Raw genomic sequence first — 19,205 nt, 5'->3', positions numbered from 1 at the left:
CTATCCAATTGACAGCGCACTGAAGATGTCTCCTCAAATTGGGACAAAAGGTTTGCAACCAAATTTCCAAGCTCAAAGCTCAAACCAACAAAATAACTACCAACCTGAGCTACTAATATTCAAAGATACATTATAGGATTGACAAAAACCTATTAACTGGAATAAAACAAGGGAAAAGTAAGGAAAAGATGTGTAGCACTTCAGCTAAATTCTTTAAAATAATTTAAGTTCAGGAAAAACTTATTCTCTAATAGTAGAAAAATAAATGGTTAAATCTGTAGAGATACATATGAACAAAAGTAGGTGACAATGCAAACATATTCTAATAGCTGGGTTCCACACTATAATTTGTCAATATGTTTGAATTTTTGGTATGATAGCATCCCTACATGAAATTGTAGTTCTTTTTTGGGGAAGTGCTGATTGGTTCCACAATCATTTGGCTTTATTTTAGCCTCCCCAAATGGAGGCAACAGCAGTTATCTGGTTATTAGTGATTAAATTTCAGAAGTTGTTACTTTAGTCTTACTATATATAATACGTAGTAAAAAAAAGTTAAAGAATTTTTGCACACATTTTGCAATGTGTTAATTTTGACACCTGTCATTTGCTAAGCCAATACATCACTTTTGGAATTTGCTTAAAAAGAAATTGAGTTAGAAATTCTGGATCCTGAATTTTCCTTCTGCAATTTGAATTGTTCCTACTTATTCAGGACCATTTTGACCAGCTAAGGTTTAGATTAACAGAAAAAAATAAATAAAGGAGATTTTGAGTTCTTCTTTTCTTTATACTCCTCAACTCCATTGTGTACCTGGCAAACATCGTCTTCTTTCTGGCTGTGAGCATGCTATGTATAGAAATCCGGGTATGGAATTTATTCAGCCTAAAAGCTTTTAAACTATCTTCCCATAGTACTGGATTTGAAAATGATTTTACCAGTGTTCTATATCAGGGAACAATTTTAAGGTACATTTAAGCAATAGACTTAATAAGTTTAAATCTATGCAAATAGATTAGGAAATATAAGCCTACTATCCTAAAACTAAAGGATGGGGCTTTATTGTATTTGCTTCTTGGAAGTACATTGATAGGCATAATAATGACTAACAGATATGCTGCACAACGGTCAATTAAGAAGAATTAATTCACAATCTATACAAGCAGTTTTACTTAGACAGGTGCTTGCAGATGTGGTGCAGTCCTTGTGATGTTCTATCAGTTTGCAGAAACAGTTTTTATCTTCAAGCTTTTGCTTTATATTTGAAGAAACAGAAGGTGTGCAGGTAGAGAGGGGGAGAGGGAGGGAGGGAGGGAGGGGGAGGGAGGGGGGAGGGGGAGAGGGAGGGAGGGAGGGAGGGAGGGAGTGAGAGAGAGAGAGAGAGAGAGAAAATGAATTAGTTTGACGTCATTACCTGGCCAGCAGCCTGAATGCTTAAAACAGCCACTCTGGTATCTGGGTCTTTTTGGAACTGATTTACAAGATTTATTCGTTCTGCTGAGGGTACACTGCCATCAATCCGAATATAACGAACCTGTGCCATATAAAGTAACACAAACGGTCACCTGAAGATAAGTTGAAGAGAATCCTTGGGTTTCGACAAGAAAAAAAAATGACAACGGGGCAACAAAGAAGTTAATGGGATTATTGATTTCCACACTGAATATGGTCAGACCGATCACAATTAAGGTATAGTATGCAATTGGTTCCACCCCAAAAGAGCAGTAGCTTTGGACACACCGTTTTTGCTTCAAAGATATGATACCTTAAGATTTCCAGGAATATAGGTCCCTAGCTTGAAAAGGTAGTACTTTTTAGGGCAACAGAGAAGGTTGCGCTAGTCTTCCACAGTAAGAATAAGTGTGAATCCCTGTTGGCCAGAGTGCTTCTGCCTCATGGCTAGAGGGGCCCAGATTGAAATAATCCCTGTCAGGTTGCTTCATCTACTATAGCAAGAACATAAATAAGAACCAGAACTAAAAGGATGACACTAAAAGGAAACCTTACTTTGGGGGAAATCTAAAAAGAGTGATATAGAAATAGAGGTAGAACTCCCAGATCGACTTTACATAAGTTTAGGAGAAGCAGAGGAAATGTTAGGCACAGCAGGAAGATGGTATTATGGAAATGGAAACAATATTGGTTGAGGAATCTGCAGTTCATGCCATTTTCTTTTTGCTCTGCCCCTATCTAAAGACAACAGATAGAATAACAGAACATCAGTGTTTGAAGGGATCGTGGAGGTCTTGTAGTCCGATTCCCTACTCAAGTGGGAGACCCTATACCATCTCAGACAGGTGGCTGTCCAGTTTCTTCTTAAAAACCTTCCGTGATGAAGCACCCACAACTTCTGAAGGCAAGTTGTTCAATCATGAGGAACAGTGGCAATCAGCGGCTTAAAGACACTGGATTTGTCAGCAAGAGAAAGTCAATTCTCCGCATTCCAGCAGTTTGATCCTTAGCACCACATGACAGAGTGAGCTTCCATCATTCACCTCAGAGCTTAAGCCAACCAAGCAGTTCAAAAGCACACAAATGCAAGTAGGTACCACTCTGGTGAGATTAATGGTGGAAGCAAGAAAACAGTGACCCAAATGCGAGGCAAAAACCAGCAGAGAAAAAGGCTCAGATGTTGCTGACCTTCCAACAGAATGCTGTTAGCTGCTTTGTGTGTGGAGCTAGTTCAGCCCCTGTGGTGGTACACGGTGGATAGCATGCAAACACGAACTGAACAAACCAGCAATCTTAGGCAGCCACCTTCTACTCTGTAATAACATTGTAGGTTCCTGGCTTTCATGTACCAATGCCACAAAGTAAATAATAGTAATAATGGATCTTGTAAGTTTCTTACGCTCCAGTGATATCATGGGGTTGTCTTTAAAAATGATTCAGAAACTTTAAATGGCACAACATGCAGCTGTTTAAATATTGGAAGAGCAAGGCAGTAGAGCAAGTAACACTTCTATGGAACCCTAACCCTAACATTGAAATAAAATGTATAGTCAACTGGTTAAATTGATACAATAAAAATATTTGGAGGTATGGTATCTGAAGTTGCAATATCAGTTTCAATACATTTCAAATATTGCAGGACAACAATTCAAATTAACAGGGTAGTATCTACAAACATAATTATGTAACATGTACAAATTATAAACAAAACAAGCAAATGTAGCCAAATTGCTTGAAAATCCTCTTTCTTGCTCTGTGTCAAGAACAGGCAGCTTAAAAAATTATCCTCACCAGCACTTTTGACATTAGCATTATAAATATTATATGCAAGAACAGTTAAAGCTATCCTGTACAAATGCAAAGAAGAGAACCTTGCTAACAATGAGCTCCTGCTTGTGGAGCTGATAGTTAAGAAATTTGGAGAAATAAAAGCCTTAAGTTTGCCTTCCACAACAATTTATTCTGCATGTGAAATTGCAATGAATTCGGGTCTATGTGCCCCTTCTACCCTTTACTATTTAAAAATAAATTTCTGTTTTGTTTAAAAAAAAAAACTCTAAAAACACAGACACAGAGAGACCGAAGAAAATTGCTGTATTTTCTTTTGCAATAAAAATTGCGGATCACTTGAAAACCCAAATTTGTATTCAGTAGAAAACAACCACCAAAGCTTATTCAAATTTATCTTAGCATCTTGGATGCCAAGGAAACAAGAGGTCACGAATTAACCTCTCTATAAAGCTGTACACTACATTGCTTATGGTTTATAATTAGTTCCTTAGGCCTTGACCTCTCCACTTAACTTCTATTGATTATGTCCCTGCATTATAATACATTATCCAGCACATCTTCCATCTTATCTATGTAAAAAGTATCATTACTAAATTTCCAGTAAAACTCTACAACAGCCTCCTCAAAGATCCTCTTTTGGTTAAAACTGAACATTTTCTTCCTTAACCTCTAATGCACATATCTCATAGTGCACAGCTCAGCAGATATTTTGTGCTGGTCATAAGTAAAATTCTGCTAGAATAGGACTGCTGAGCAAGCACCTTACTACCTTGCTGCCTTTAAAACCTGTGAAATGGCTTATTAGTGTGACTTGAATAATACATTCTGATTACAACCCTATGATCCCTATGCATGCACTTAAAAAAAAAATAAAGTCAAGACTACCATAAACTAAAGTTTGTTGTGAATTACATTTGAGCCCTGGTGGCTTACATGTATACCACTCTGTTTTCTTAGAACTGATTCACATTGCCTTCTTCCAAAAATCTTGATTTTATCACCTAGTATAGATCCCTGGATTTCTCAAATGGCCCCTCATGGGACCATTAGACATGGCCAACTCTGCCTAAATTTGCATATTAACAAATATTAAAGTTTAACCATTGCACTTGGAGCTGAGGCATACTGTACTAATTTGCTTTAATTTAATTAAAAAAATAAGAAGTATTGCTATTGTATACAGATATTCCACTGTTGCTTGTTGTTGGGGGTTGGAATGTCAAAGTTGAAAATAATGAGGAAAATACAATTGGATTGTAGGGCCTAGGAAATGGGAAATGAATCAGGAGAATGACATTAGTTTCTGCAATCCAACAATTTCTTCATTGCTAACGCAATCTTCAAACAACCGAAACCAATGTCTATGTACATGGACATCACCTGAGAAACACATGCAAATAAAACTCACTCCATAATTGGTATAATGAGATGGAAGAATTCATTTAGAACAGCAAAGATATATCTAGTTGCTCACACTGGAATAGATCATAAATTGCTTTTGTTGAAGTTCCAAGTACGCTAATGCAGAAGAACAAGTCACCCAGTTTTAGGCTATCATCTTGAGAATATAGCCACCATTTTAAGGAAACAATCAGAAATAGTTTATGGAGCTCAAGGTATATAGCAATACCAAAGAAGATTTAGCAGAGTGCGCAAGCTCTCATAAATATCTTTAATTTCACATGCTAACAAAATAATGCTTAGGATCATTCAATGCAAATGGGAGTCCCACCTGATAATTGACATACCACTTATTCAAGCTGATTTTAGCAAAAGAAGAAAAAGAGACATTATGGTTGATACACAACTGGATAATGAAAAAAATAATCAAAGAATACCAAAAAGAAGTCAATATGTGCTTCATTGACGAAAGAAATACATTTGATTATGTAGGCCATGGCATGCTGTAGAATGTTCTTAGAAAAATGTGGCAGAACATGACAAAGCAGACTGCCTTTAAATCAACAAGAAAATAAGACAAGCCTTATTCAGTCTTAATGATGAATATGTATAGAGGAATGCAGGATTGGAAGCAAATGAGCAAAGTTTTAAAATTGGAGAAAGAAACATTATTAACCATATATGCTAATTACTACTCTGATAGTAAAAAATTCAAAAATTTGAGTAATTAAAAGAGCATAGTGAAAATGCGGGACTAAAATTAAATATAAAGGTCAAACAAATGACAACAATTACAGGCTTAGGTTTTACTTGTTAAGCTAAGAATTATCAGACATTATTGAAAAGGTCTATGTCTTCTGTCTTTTAGGATCAATAAGCACCATTAAGAGAACTAGCAATCAAGAAATACACTAGAGACTAGCACTTGACAGAGTTGCAGTGAAGAACCTGGAAAAGATATTCAAACATCATGATACGTCCATTTCAGGGGTAAAATTCAGCATGTTCTGACAGGTTCTGGAGAACCAGTAGCGGAAATTTTGAGTAGTTCAGAGAACCAGCAAATACCACCTCTGGCTGGCCCCAGAGTGGGTGGGAATGGAGATTTTGCAATATCCTGCCCCTGGAGTGGGGTGGGAGTGGAGATTCTGCAGTATCCTTCCCCTGCCACGCCCCCAAGCCACCTCACAGAACCGGTAGTAAAAAAAATGAATTTCACCACTGGTCTATTTGTACAAAGATCAGATGGTAGAGGCAATAGTTTTCCCTGTGATAGTCTATGCTAGAGAAAGTTGGGACTTTGAAGAAGCAGGATAAGAAGAGTTTTGAATTCTGATGTTGGGAAAGACTCCTGAGAATACCATGCACACCAAGAAAACAAACAAAAAGATCATCAGACAAATCAGACTAGACTTTTCTATTGAAACACAAATGACCAGGCTGAAATTATGCTACATGACCATATTATGTGAAAACCCAGCTCTCTTGAAAAATCCAGAATGCTTGGAAACGTGGAAGGAAAGTAGAGCAACAACCAGCAACAAGGTGAATGGACTTTATTACAATAGTGATGGTTCAACTCTTGGAAAACCAAAGGGTCAGGATAAGGATAGATACTTTATTTGTCATTAAGAATCAAACACTATCTTGATGGCAATCACATACATCAAAGCACACATGATATATAATACTTGAGTATATGATACTTGATAGTACGATAAGATCCAAAGTTGAGCAACATTTTTAGAGGAAAGGGGAAAGCTGCAGTGGGCTAAGACCAGATTGTGGGCTTGGACAACAATACTTTCTCTGTGGTCTTTACATGGACTAAACTTTATTAATCTGAGTACTATAACCTCCTACATTGTTCCAGAATTAAGTCTTTAGTACACTGCTGTTGGCCTTCCAACAAGTTGTAATGAGTCACTTATTTACTATAAGTGAATAACAATGGAGTAGGATCTTCCTCTTTCTGGCACCCCTCCCCAAACATTTTGGGACTGTTATATGGCTAATTGGATATTTTGAAATTGCAGCCCCAACATAGGTGGAAAGTGCCATGCTGAGTAAAGCTAATGTATGCAGTGCTATCTGCTTATAACTGCTAATTTTCACTTAATAATTGTTTATTTTATAGAGATTTTTAAAATATGCCACAGTGGAAAATATGTTGGTAGTCAAGACAGTACAGACACAAGCTTACCCTTTTTTTTTTGTAACTATGATGTTCACGTTTACATTTTAATAAGAGCCTCCAATAGCAATCTAATTCCATAAAGCATATTTACCTTGCTTTCAATCACTGCCTCTGTACATGCCTGCAGCATACTTAAATGGTGAGCAAAGACCAGAAACTTCAGTTCTTCATTCTCCAGAAGCATTTTAATATAATCCTTTACTGCACCTGCCTAAAATATATAGGCATGTTGGAATCTTATTGTAATTATCGGGAAAAGGAAAGGCAAAGGGACAACAACAAAATACTGAGGTAACTTAAGTTATAAATTAAAACAGCATAAACAAACAATTAACTTCTTTTTTAATCTATGTATGTAATCAAATATAGATTCAGGCTAGGAAAAAGCAAACTATGGCATCTATTGTATTATACACCCTGTTTCCCTGAAAATAAGACCTCTCCAGATAATAAGCCCAATTGGATTTTTGAGCGCATGCGCTAAAATAAACCCTCCCCTGAAAATAAGCACTCTCCGAAAATATTGCAACACAGCAGCAGCCACGAGTTGACCACGCTCACCGCCTCCTACATCTGAAAAATTATAAGGCTCCCCGAAAATAAAGCCAAGTGCTTATTTCGGGGGTCAAAATAAAATAAGACACTGTCTTATTTTGGGGAAAACACGGTAACTAGAGAAGTCCAGTTTGATAAAAAGATTATCACTCACAGTTCCTGAAATTAATATTCAAGTGCTGTTATTAAGGATCAAGTAATACTAGTTAAATGTCAGATCATATATTTGTTATCATACAAAACTTTAAGTAAAGTAAAATCAAGTACTTATTACATCTTAAGTATATTTTTGACAATATATATTAAGATGAGACAGTTTATGGACAAATTAAAAGTAGAATTTAATTTGGAAGCTGTCTCCCACGTTGATCTATTCATAGAAACTTTTGCTGGATCTGGGCATCTTACCGATGGAAAAATATTTCTTTCTGGTTTCAAAATCTTTTTGTTATAAAAATCTGGATGCTTATAATCCGAATACCACTTTATGCAGGAAGAGGTGTCTCTTTTGTTATAGTACCCTTTGGAATACCATCCCCCTCCCCCCAGACTGTGCTTAGAAAGGCCTTGAAAACTTGGCTTTTCTTCCAAGCCTTGGCTTGAGTAAACGGTGTGTCTTCTACATTTGGGGAGACAAGATGGTTGAGTTTGCTCCCCCCAGAAGTTTGGGGTTTATCATTTACTGTATTTTGCTGGTATTTTTTAATTATGAACCACTCAAGTTGTTGTAGAGCTGGCCAGCCTTGTAAATTTAAATAAATAAAAAAAATAAAATGAATAATCTTTATTGGGCTGAGTGTTAGAGAAAAGCAGAATAGAAATAGCTACTACATTTTAATAACACTCACAAAGCATTTCAGGATTACCTTGGCAATGGCAGTCTGCTTAAACATACGTGTAATTAGACTCATCACTTGGACAAAGTCATCTTTAGTAGAGTCTAAATTTGAAGCCCTCATTAACTTCTCCCACTCTTCAAAGCTAGTATTTAATTCCTGCATAGGAGGAAGCAACATTTGGAGGCAAAAATGTGAAAAGGCAAAACAATTACATTGTCTCTGAATCATACCATGTTTTCTCAACAAAGAACAATAGACTCTAACCTTTTTCGGTTAGCAATGTCAATGCATTACGCGGTCATTGATAAATTCCTACCATGTATGGAAATTTACTAAAAGACTGAGAGAAAAATAATAAAATAGGAAGTATAACTCATTCTATTTCAATCATAAACAAAACCATGTTTTTGAACATTTCAAAACTAGAATACTATTTAAATCAAAATCGCTATGTAAATTGTTTCTTAGCACTGCATTTATATTATCTTGCTAAAATACTTCTTTGTATGTGTTACTCAGATAATGTATTATGTGTATTCAGTAATATCACAATATTTTAGAAATGTAAAGGAATCACTATGCACCTTATTGTACTGTTTTTTTTTCTGTGATGCGCATATATATTACATTTTTTTTCTGAACATGCAATATAAATTATACTTATTCAAATATTGGCTATTGGCTATAGTTGCTAGGGCTGTGTGGGCCTTTGGATTTGAGGAGAAAAAGCAGAAAATATGCTTTGGAATGCATGCATAAGGGCACTCATCCAGCACCTGCCAAAGAATTCCTGAAATTAAATAACTGAATTTTCAGCAGCCAGATTATCCTGGGAAAATGCATATTTATTACACCATTTAAAACAGAGCCTCGATCCTTGAGTCCACATTCTATTTATCATCAGCACTTTATCTATCAGAATTTCCACCACAAAATAATATCCCACTGCCGGTAAAGCTGTTTTAAGTCAGAATAATGTTCTATTTACCCTATATGACCTCGTATTTTACAAGGAACCAGTTAGGTTCCCTATAATAGCAAAACTGAGCAGAACTACTGAACCTATGCAACCCTTCAATGATAACTTTTGGAACATGGCCATGCTTCTGTATACTTCCCAAAGTCATTGTACCTATTGAAATAGATCATGATTGACATATTTCTCACATGTTAATATCATCTTACTTTAGCAGTATTTTTAGGAAGATCAAAATGTATCCGTTGCCTAATTTTAGGTGGCAATTGTGTTAAAACTTCACTTTTCATTCGCCTAATCATTACGTTGCTTAGTAATTCATGCAGTTCATCTAAATTTGAAGCTCCTCTGCAGTCCCACTGTTGTCTTTTACCAAAATATCTGGAACAAGAACAATAAAAATAGAACAGCTAATTTAAAACACTGTACCATTTATTTCTTATTAAATTAGATATATATGTTCATACGAGCTTCTTTCCAAAGGAGGTAAATACAATATACCCACGGCATTCATCGAAATCTTAAATATCATTATGTTATGATTCATACTTAAGCAATGTTATAGTTTAATATAGTAGGTGCAAATAGCAGTTTGTTTTGCCTATATATTTTCTTACTAATGGTAATAAAGCTAAGGCAGCTTAGAAAGTCTCGAGTCTGATGGTGTCCCACAGTTCTATGACTCAAATCAAAGCAGTAGAACAGGGATCCCCAACTTCTGGGCTGCAGCCCACTACCGGGCTGCAGCCCATTCGCAACTGGGCTATGTGATGTGGGCAGGTCCGCATGCAGATCAACTCACACGAGCAGCAGAGTTGGGCAAGTTGAGTTGTGCATGAGCGCCACCTGACACTCATGCAAATTGGGCTGCGTGCACATGCATGCACGCCAGCCCAACATTGACACGGTCCGGTTCCCCTCTCCCCTCCGCCCTCAGCTAGGCTGCCAAACTACAAATGACAGTTGGTCTTACCTGAACTGTTGTTTTAGGAGGTTTTGCAGGATTAGCCAGGATTGGGTATTGTGATGTCCAATTGGCCTCGAGACAGAGTTAATTTGAAGCCAAGCCTCTGTGCTCCTTGCTTCTGGTTCCCAGTTTCAACGAGTCAAGACCATTGCAAAACACCTGAAAACAAGTCATAAGGGAACACACCCTACCCCCTGAACTCCCCCAACCCCTGGACCAACACTAGGACGGGAACCTGGCTAATCCTGCAAAATCTCCTAAAACAACAGTTCAGGGAGGACCAACTGTCATTTTCCGGAGGAATTTTGCAGGATTAGCCAGGATTGGGACTTACCCACGTTAACGCCCCTCGGGGGGGGGGCACTATTGGTCCTGGGATCCTCATGCGCTACAACGTGTTGTAACACCCCACGACCAAACGCCGCATCAACCGATGCAAATGCGTCTAATCTGTAGTGCCTGATTAAGGGAGACAGGGACATCTACGTAGCTGCCCTGCAAATCTTGCAGGGCGCCTAGGCGCCTGTGTGGCCAAGGCTGCCGAGATAGCCGCACTCCTAGTGGAGTGTGCTGTGATGCCCTGGGGCACCAGAAGGTGCTGAATCTCATAGGCCAATGTGATGGCCAGTTTGATCCACCTCCCTATAGCCGAGGAGGACACTCTCTTCCCCAGGGAAGACGGATAAAAGGAAACAAAGAGCGCCTCAGACTTCCTGAAGCCCTCCGTGCGCCTCAGGTAAATGCGCAAGGCACGCCTGACATCCAGCCGGTGCCAAAGGCGCTCCCTATCATGAGACGGGTAATACCACCTCCTGTGATCTGTGGAAAAGGGAATTAACCTTGTGAATAAAGGTCGGATCCAGTCGCAGGACGACCTGATTATTGTGGAATGTACAAAGATCTGACCTGGAGGACAACGCCCCCAGTTCAGAGATGCGACGGGCTGAGGTGATCGCCACAAGGAACACTACCTTAAGAGTTACAAACTTCAGGTCAACCGTCCTCAGAGGTTCGAATGGTGCTTCTGTCATTGCTTGGAGAACTGTAGTGAGGCTTCATGTCAGAAACCTGTGGACAACTGGGGGACGAAGATTCCCCGCACCCTTCAAAAACCTCTTAATTAACGGGACCTGGGAAAGTGGAAGGAGCCCCTCTCCCCGAATAACCGTGGAGAGGGCCACCACCTGTCTCCTGAGGGTGCCATATGAGAGCCCCCTATCCAATCCATCTTGGAGGAACTCCAAGACGTGCGGTACCAAAGCCTCACGAGGATTCTCTCCCGAGACCTGGCACCACTCTGCAAAGATCTGCCAGGTGAAATCATAAATCCTAGTGGTGGAACCCTTGCGTGAAGCCTCAATTGTGGAGATCACCCTCTGTGAAAGCTGGGTGGCCCTTAGGCGCTCCCGCTCAAGCTCCACACAGCTAGCTGTAGCCACTGTGGCTCGGGATGCACCAGGTTCCCGTCTGAGGTCCATATCCCTCCCTGGGATCCTACACGGGTGTAACACTGACAGGCACATTATGTCCGCAAATCAGTAGGGCACCACTAAGATGAGCTCCGCCTTCTCTGATATCACTTTCCGAACTACCCCAGGGAGAAGGGGAAGGGGAGGGAAAGCGTAGAGCAGGCCCTCTGGCTATGGAATCCAAAACACGTTGACTCCCTCTGTCCCCCGAGCCGGGAACCGAGAGAAGAACCAATCCACCTGAGCGTTCTATGGTGTGGCAAACAGGTCCACCTCCAGATGGCCGAACCTGGAGCAGATGTCCTGGAACAGTTTTGGAGAAAGGCTTCATTCCCCGTGGTCAACCGTGGCCCGACTGAGCCAGTCGGCTTGATGGTTGTTCACTCTTGTGATGTGCTCCGCCCTGAGAAATCAAAGATGCCTCTCCGCCCAGGTGCCGAGTGCCATCGCCTTGGTTCGAAGAGCCCTGGAATGTGTGCCGCCCTGTCGGTTGATGTGGGCCTTTGCTGCCATGTTGTCGGTCAGCACCAAGACGTCTTGATCCCGAACATGGTCCTTGAAGTGCCGCAATGCCAAGTGAATCGCTTGCAGTTCCAGCCAATTTATATTGTGTTGGAGGTCCAACCAGTTCCAATGCCCCTGCGCCATCCAGGACTCCAAGAGAGCTCCCCATCTGTACAAGCTGGCATCCGTTGTCAGGATGAGGCGCTCAGGCTCCCTGAACTCGCAGCCCTCGTGTAGTGCTGGGGAGAGCCACTACCTCAACGACAGCTGCACCTGTGGTGTCACTGGAATCTTTTCCTTGGTATTGCTGGAGTTTGACCTGATGTGGAGGAGATGCCACTGGAGCGGCCTCGCATGCAGACGAGACCAAGACACCACGTCTATGCAAGCTGGAGAGCACTACTACAGGAACAAAACGTTGACTTCTAACTTATCTAACTAAGGCTAACAAACTAACTTTACGGTCATGGGACAGGAACACCTTCCCCAGCTTAGAGTCTATGATGGTCCCCATGTGAGGAATCCTGGTGGCGGGAATGAGGGAACTCTTATCTAGGTTAACCGAAAAACCTAAGTGCTGTAGGGTGAATACCACCAACAAAAGATCCTCCCTCACCCGCTCAAACGATGCTGCTTGGACTAAGAAATCATCGAGATAGCATTGGAGCCTGACAGGACGCTCACAGAGGTAAGCCACCACTGCTGCTAGGACCTTAGTGAAGGTTCAAGGCGCCGACACCAAACCAAATGGTAGGGCCCTATACTGGTAGTGGCTACCTAAATAGGAGAACCTGAGATACTTACGATGGCCAAGAAAGATGGGGATACGGAGGTAAGCCTCTGTCAGGTCGATGGAGGCCATGAAGTCATCGCGCCTGACCCCCGCCAAGATGGATTTAAGCGATGCCATCTTGAATCTTCTATAGACTAAGTGAAAATTTAGCAGTTTAAGATCCAGAATCGCCCTCCATCCCCCTGAACTCTTCGGAATGACAAAGAGGTTGGAATAGAAACCTGACCGCTGTAAAAAGGATGGCCATCCAGGAAGGTAGGAATGAAAACGAGGCTTCATAGTAGCTTCTGTCCCAGCCCATGCGACCTGCAAGAATTGAGGCCCCAAAATGGCCGCTGTAATGGCGTCCTGCCTCTAAAGCCCCAAGGAGCAACTTTTAAATTCCTTACCAGTGGCCGGGAGCAAGCCACACCAAGAGGAGGCTTCCATGTATCAGATAGAGGCAAAGGGAAGAAGGCAGGGAGAAGGAATTTGCAGGATGGCACTGGATTGTTTTTGGAACCAAAAGCAACCTTTCTTTCTTCGGCCAGACAGAGTTGAAACTGAGAACCAGAAGAAAAGAGCACAGAGGCATGGCTTCAAATTAACACTGTTGCGAGGCCAACTGGACATCACAATACCCAATCCTGGCTAATCCTGCAAAATTCCTCCGGAAAAGGTTGGGGATCACTGCAGTAGAATATGTGACAAACCCATGCACTGATATAGAATTGTTTGGAGGTAATCATGGACAAAATGTTTCCAAGCCATCACTATCACAATAAAACCCCAAAAGCACACATCCAGAGGTCCCATCCATGTGAGTAGTGTATGAGTTATGAGAGAAAAGGGAGAAATTTTGTTTTGCAAAATTTAGACTTACACACGGGCATTTTGCACTAGGAAGTTATACAACAAGTTAACTACAGTTTTTCTAGTATTACCTTGAAGTAATAAAAATAAATTTTTAAAGCTAAGTTTGCAACAGCTCAGTTATTTCCTCACATTTGATAACAAGTAATGCTTATTGTTATAAACAGTACAATAAATATTTTTCTTCAAATTTTTGCATACTGGAACTAACTTCAGTTTGCAAGATTACATCATGATTTTTCCCCTTTCCATTCAATCACATCTGATTCTCAGAGATTGCCTGGTTGAATCTCTGAAGTTTCCCTGGCAAGGTTTTTCAGAAATGGCTTGCCATTGCTTCCTTCTTAGGGTTAAGAGAAAGTGACTGGGCCAAGTTCACTCCAATGGCTTTATGTCTAAAGTGGGAGTAGAACTCAAGTATCCTTGTTTCTAGTCTTATGCCTTAATCATTATACCAAATTGGAACTGTACACCATAAATACATCTATGTATAAAAGGATGAAGAAGTCATTACCTGACATGTGCATTGCAGTATTTTTTTGCATACTCAGTCCATGTGCCAAATTTCTGTGGACAAAGTGCTTCTAGTTGCATGAAAAGCTGTTGGAATTACAATAAATATTTTTAAAATGCTCATTATCAGAAATCCTAACTGAAGCCCATCTTAAGACCAGCCTATCTCTTACTAAGACTTTAATCAACATAACTTCATCTATTATTGAGGTAAAAATCAATGATACCATGCTTCCCTCTTTTGATTCCCGAAATAATGCTTGGCCTTATTTTCAGGCAGGTCTTATTATTTTGGAGGTGCAGGAGGCTCCTTAACTTCGGCCTGTGGATCAGCTGATCTGGAGAGGGCTGGAAGTTCTGTCCATTTCTGACATACTCTTGCCAGCACTAGCGTCCCTGGGCCTGCTGCTCTTTTTGCGGCCACCACTAAGAGAAGGGGTGCAGTAGCTAGGATTTACAGGAGCAACCTCTGTGAGGCCGTTCCACGTGGATTGCAGGTGCATCCTCCCTTTCCCTAGGAAATGCCAGGGACCAGCTGCGCATTTTAGGGGAGGGCTTATTTTAGCGCATGCACTCAAAAGCCTGATTGGGCTTATTATCCGGGAAGGTCTTATTTTTGGGGAAATAGGGTACTTCCCAAATAGCATCAGTAATGTTATTGATGCAGGTACTAAGGTGTGTTATTAAAGCTGCATCTTTACTCCAAAAATCATTTTAACAATTCAAATTAAATCAGATTTCTCCACTCTTCTCTCTTTTTTTTTTGCCCATCACTTTCCAGCATGCATCAACTCTCGGATGCCAAAACATATGCGGTAATTATGATTGAATATACCATTATTAGAAACCAGACATCTGAAATAACAACCCTATGTTTACCACCAATCAGAGTGCGAAAGGGAATTTGAACATGCAAGGGATGGAGAAGCATGTACACCCAAAGCACATCCTCATCCTCCCATAATTGTTTCACCATGGCATTTCATAGGTTTTTAACATGGTTTCAGAACCTCTTCAGGTCTTCCTAAAGCAGGAGTTCCGGTGAGGAGAACAGCTCGAATAGCATTCTGTACAATAGGCAGCAAAATCTTGCTACGAACTGCATTCCTGGATTTCATGTAATGGGACTCATCAATTATTACTACTTTGAATTTCTGTTTGCATAAAGTATCTATTAAAACATGAGCATCTGACGTTAAGAGGCCATAACCCAGGATAGTCACTTTGCTTTTAGGTATTTGCCTAGAAAATGAAAAGAACAAAAAGAAAATAGTGACTAAACTATGTTCACATTAATCATCATAGCATATTCTATTGCTTGAATATATGTCTCATGCATAACTTCATTTATATTTAAACATGTTTAGACTATCAACTCAAAGGGCTTCAGAAAATTTAGAAGTATAAAAAAAGTTGCTATTAAAAATCTTAAGTGACAAGTGCTTCTTTCAAAGGTTCTTAAATGACCAATATTATTAATCTCTTTAAGGTCAGGGGTGGTTGCTACACTAAGGCATAAGATGGTTTGTTCACAAGCATCTTGTTTCAAATATCCCACTAATTTCTTTAAAACAAAATTTAGTAAATTAGATCCATTCATCCTATGGCAGTGATTGCGAACCTACGGCACACACGATGGAAGTGGCATGCAGAGCCATCTCTCCAGGCATGCCAGCCGTTGCCCATTGCTCTTCTGGGGTCCAGCGCTGGTCTTCGTGCACAGGAGCTCTGGAAACAGGAAGAGCAGTTCCCTGGTGTGCATGCGTGTGCCGGAAAGCTGAGCTTCTGGTTTCCGGCACACCCATGTGCACCGGCCAGCTGGTCTTCACACATACATGTGTGCCCAAAACCAGAAGACCAGGTGGCTGGTGCATATGCGCACACTGGAAACTGGAAGGTCTGCTTCCCGGTGTGCACATGCTTGCCAGGGAACTGCTCTTCCGGTTTCTGGTGCTCCCATGCATGGGTGCTGGGGAGCTATTCTTCCAGTTTCCGGCACTCCCCCACGCACATGTGCGCACTACCATTTCAGTACTTGGTGCTGAAAAGGTTCGCCAACACTGTCCTATGATGAACAGAATAAACAGTTACCAAGGTGATCATTATAAAGAGCTATTTTTGAATAGTAAAAAAAACATTTATTTTAGCCAGTGAGACTGCAAAGTCTCCAGATTACGTGTGAGTCACTTTAGCTGTGAGAGTTGAAATTAACTGGAAAGCTCGGAGGGCAGCAGTATCTAGGACAGTGCTGCATCAGCTTCCCCTCATGTGCTAGTGGTCCCAAAGGGATGGCTAGAGTTCGAATATTTAAAACACAGAACTCTTATTTGGGAAGCAAAGAAATTCATTGTGTGTCTGTAGAAACCGGAGCCTTCAACTCATTACCTACAGCAGCATACACTCTTAAACACAAAGCATTGCCCAGTCCTTTTAAGTCTTTGAAAATCAACATAGTAAGGAATGAAAGCAAATATTGAAAAGGTTTTTTTTTATTGCATGATATAATTAATACCAATCATACAAACATGAGCCTCCTGTCTTCCTCCTCTCAACTAATAACTGCCACTACTGGCAAGGAATGGTTTCCACTTGCTTTTTTTAGATCAACCATTCAAATCATAGTCTAACTGTTTGGCTCATCTCTTTTAAAAACTAAAGAAAAAATATTCGCATTGGCAAACTGTATGATGTAACTGTATGATATAACCCCAATCAGGGCCTCAAAAACAAGGGGAGCAAAAATAACACAGCTCTTATTCTGTCTTCCAGCTTATTATGTCGTTTTTCTATTAGCGCTCCAGCATTGGAAAGCAGTTTATTAATTCCAATTCTTCAAAACAAATGTCAGTTTTTCCATTTTCTGCTGTAAGAGCCCGAGATTGTACGTACCCTGTCCTGTCTAACAAGAAAGGAGATTAAACCATCTGGTACCCACTTTAAAAATAATGCCATTGCTAATATATCACTCACCAAATGTCAGTTTTATTTTGTACAACGATGATATCCTCTGGACAGAGGTCCGGAATCCATTTTTCCATTTCATCAACCCAAGGGTACCTCAGGGATGAGGGCACCACTATTAACAGAGGCCATTCATTTTTATAGTGGTATGATACAGCTATTGCTTGGATAGTCTTCCCCAAACCCATCTAAAATGCAATCAATTGAAAGGAGAAAAATATACTTTTTGTGATAGCTTTTCATCTAAAGCATAACTAGATACAGATATACTAGGGTTGTTACAAGTGCAACAGTAGCTGACCAATCTATCAGTATAAAATAATTGTGAAGTAATCACATTTTCTACTTGAACACATGAATACTAAAAATTACATTTGTCCCTTAGCACTCTAGTCATTAAGCTTGGGACACTTCTTTGGAGCTTTACACTGAACAATTGTGTTTTCGCCATCTTAAATAAATTTTGTGTCATCTGCAAATTTGACATCACTTGATATGCCTAATTTTAAATTGTTGAAAAACTGGTAAAATTACAATGAACCTAAATCAGATCCTTGCGCCACACTTATCTCCCTTTATTGTGAAAATTATCCATTTATTTCTACCCTTTGTTTATTGTTGCTCAACCAGTTGCCAATCACTCAGAAGATTCTCCTGCAATTCTATGACTGTTTAACTGGATATAAGTCATTGGATACAAGATAGGCAGAAAATAAATTATAAACAAACAAACAAACAAACATGCTAGCATGTAATTAAAAGACTGCATACATATATTCAGTTATAAATAGAGTTCTTTTGTCATCTTCATTCACACTATTTCTCTAAAACTAAATCAGTGTAATTGTAAATGTGGTAATTGAGTGATAATGAATATATTCATGAATATTTCTCCAGCGAAATGGACTGTTCCTTACACAATATGTGTGTAGCTACCAAAATCAACAAAATAAGTGTGCATTCAACCGGAGGCGTCAAAATTGTTAATAAAGCAGCATGCCCATTCTTCTCCAAATTATTTGTTATTTAATTTATATGCTACCCATCTTGCCCAGAGAATACTCTGGGTGGTTTACAAACATTATAACTACTACACACAAAAATAATAAAGCAAAATATAACAGCAGTAATAAATACTGTTAAAAGATAGGAAGGGAGGGAACACAAAGTATACAGGGAGGGGCGTAGTCTTTCCTAATCCAACAACCACCTTCGGAGTGGTGCACCTCCATTGGGGTCCCAGGCCAACTGGCAGAGCCAGGTCTTCAGGCCCTTATGGAAAGTCAAAAGGGTGGGTGCAGATCTCATGTTGGGGGTATGATGTTCCAAAGGACAGGAACGGTTCTCCTGGACTCCATCAGCCAAACTTCCTTGACTGATAGGGTCTGCATCATGCCTCTTCTGCTGGCAAGGGTGAGATAGGCCAATTCCACTGGAGCAAGACAGTTCTTCAGATAACTAGACACGTGCCTCAAAGGGCATTAAAGATAATAACCAACACCTTGAACTGCACCCAGAAGCAAATCAGCAGTCAATGCAGTTTGCGAAATAACAGTATAACATGGGCGTCTCAAGAACTGCCTGTACCCAAATTATGGCATTATTGTTATTAGTTTATTAAATTTGTTATAGCAACAAATTCCAAAATATTCTTGGGCAGGCACCACTATTATTAGTAGTAAGGTAAGCTTTGGAAAGGATTTCAGAATTTTATCTTGAGTTTAAGGCATCTGTCGCAGGTTGTTTTCTCAACTAAAAATAACCAGATTGACCCAGATTCAATAGAGACACAAAGCACTGGAAACTTGGTTTTCTTGTATCTCTCTTTAATGGCTGGGGGAGACTTTTAGTTTATAAAACAAGGAAAACTTACAAAAAAAGGAAATGATAAGTGCCTTCAACTATATCAGAAGCCAGTATCTTATAACTAAAAT

General features: G+C 40.0%; 1 protein-coding gene across 1 annotated transcript in view; it reads right to left on the bottom strand.

The window, feature by feature from the left end:
• The window catches only part of ZRANB3 (zinc finger RANBP2-type containing 3), a 73,429-nt gene that overhangs the window by 32,024 nt on the left and 22,200 nt on the right, over positions 1-19,205 (bottom strand). The window contains exons 4-10 of the mRNA XM_032216782.1: positions 17,281-17,459; positions 15,321-15,552; positions 14,312-14,397; positions 9,422-9,593; positions 8,264-8,392; positions 6,934-7,053; positions 1,416-1,535 (exon numbers count right to left, since the gene is read on the bottom strand). Of these exons, the coding sequence (XP_032072673.1) occupies positions 1,416-1,535; positions 6,934-7,053; positions 8,264-8,392; positions 9,422-9,593; positions 14,312-14,397; positions 15,321-15,552; positions 17,281-17,459 (1,038 nt within the window). The remainder of the gene's footprint in view (positions 1-1,415; positions 1,536-6,933; positions 7,054-8,263; positions 8,393-9,421; positions 9,594-14,311; positions 14,398-15,320; positions 15,553-17,280; positions 17,460-19,205) is intronic.

This window comes from Thamnophis elegans, chromosome 1 (assembly GCF_009769535.1).
Source record: "Thamnophis elegans isolate rThaEle1 chromosome 1, rThaEle1.pri, whole genome shotgun sequence".
NCBI classification, from domain to species: Eukaryota; Metazoa; Chordata; class Lepidosauria; order Squamata; family Colubridae; genus Thamnophis; species Thamnophis elegans.
Note: the sequence above shows the minus strand (reverse complement) of the source record. Positions and strands in the feature narration are given on the sequence as shown.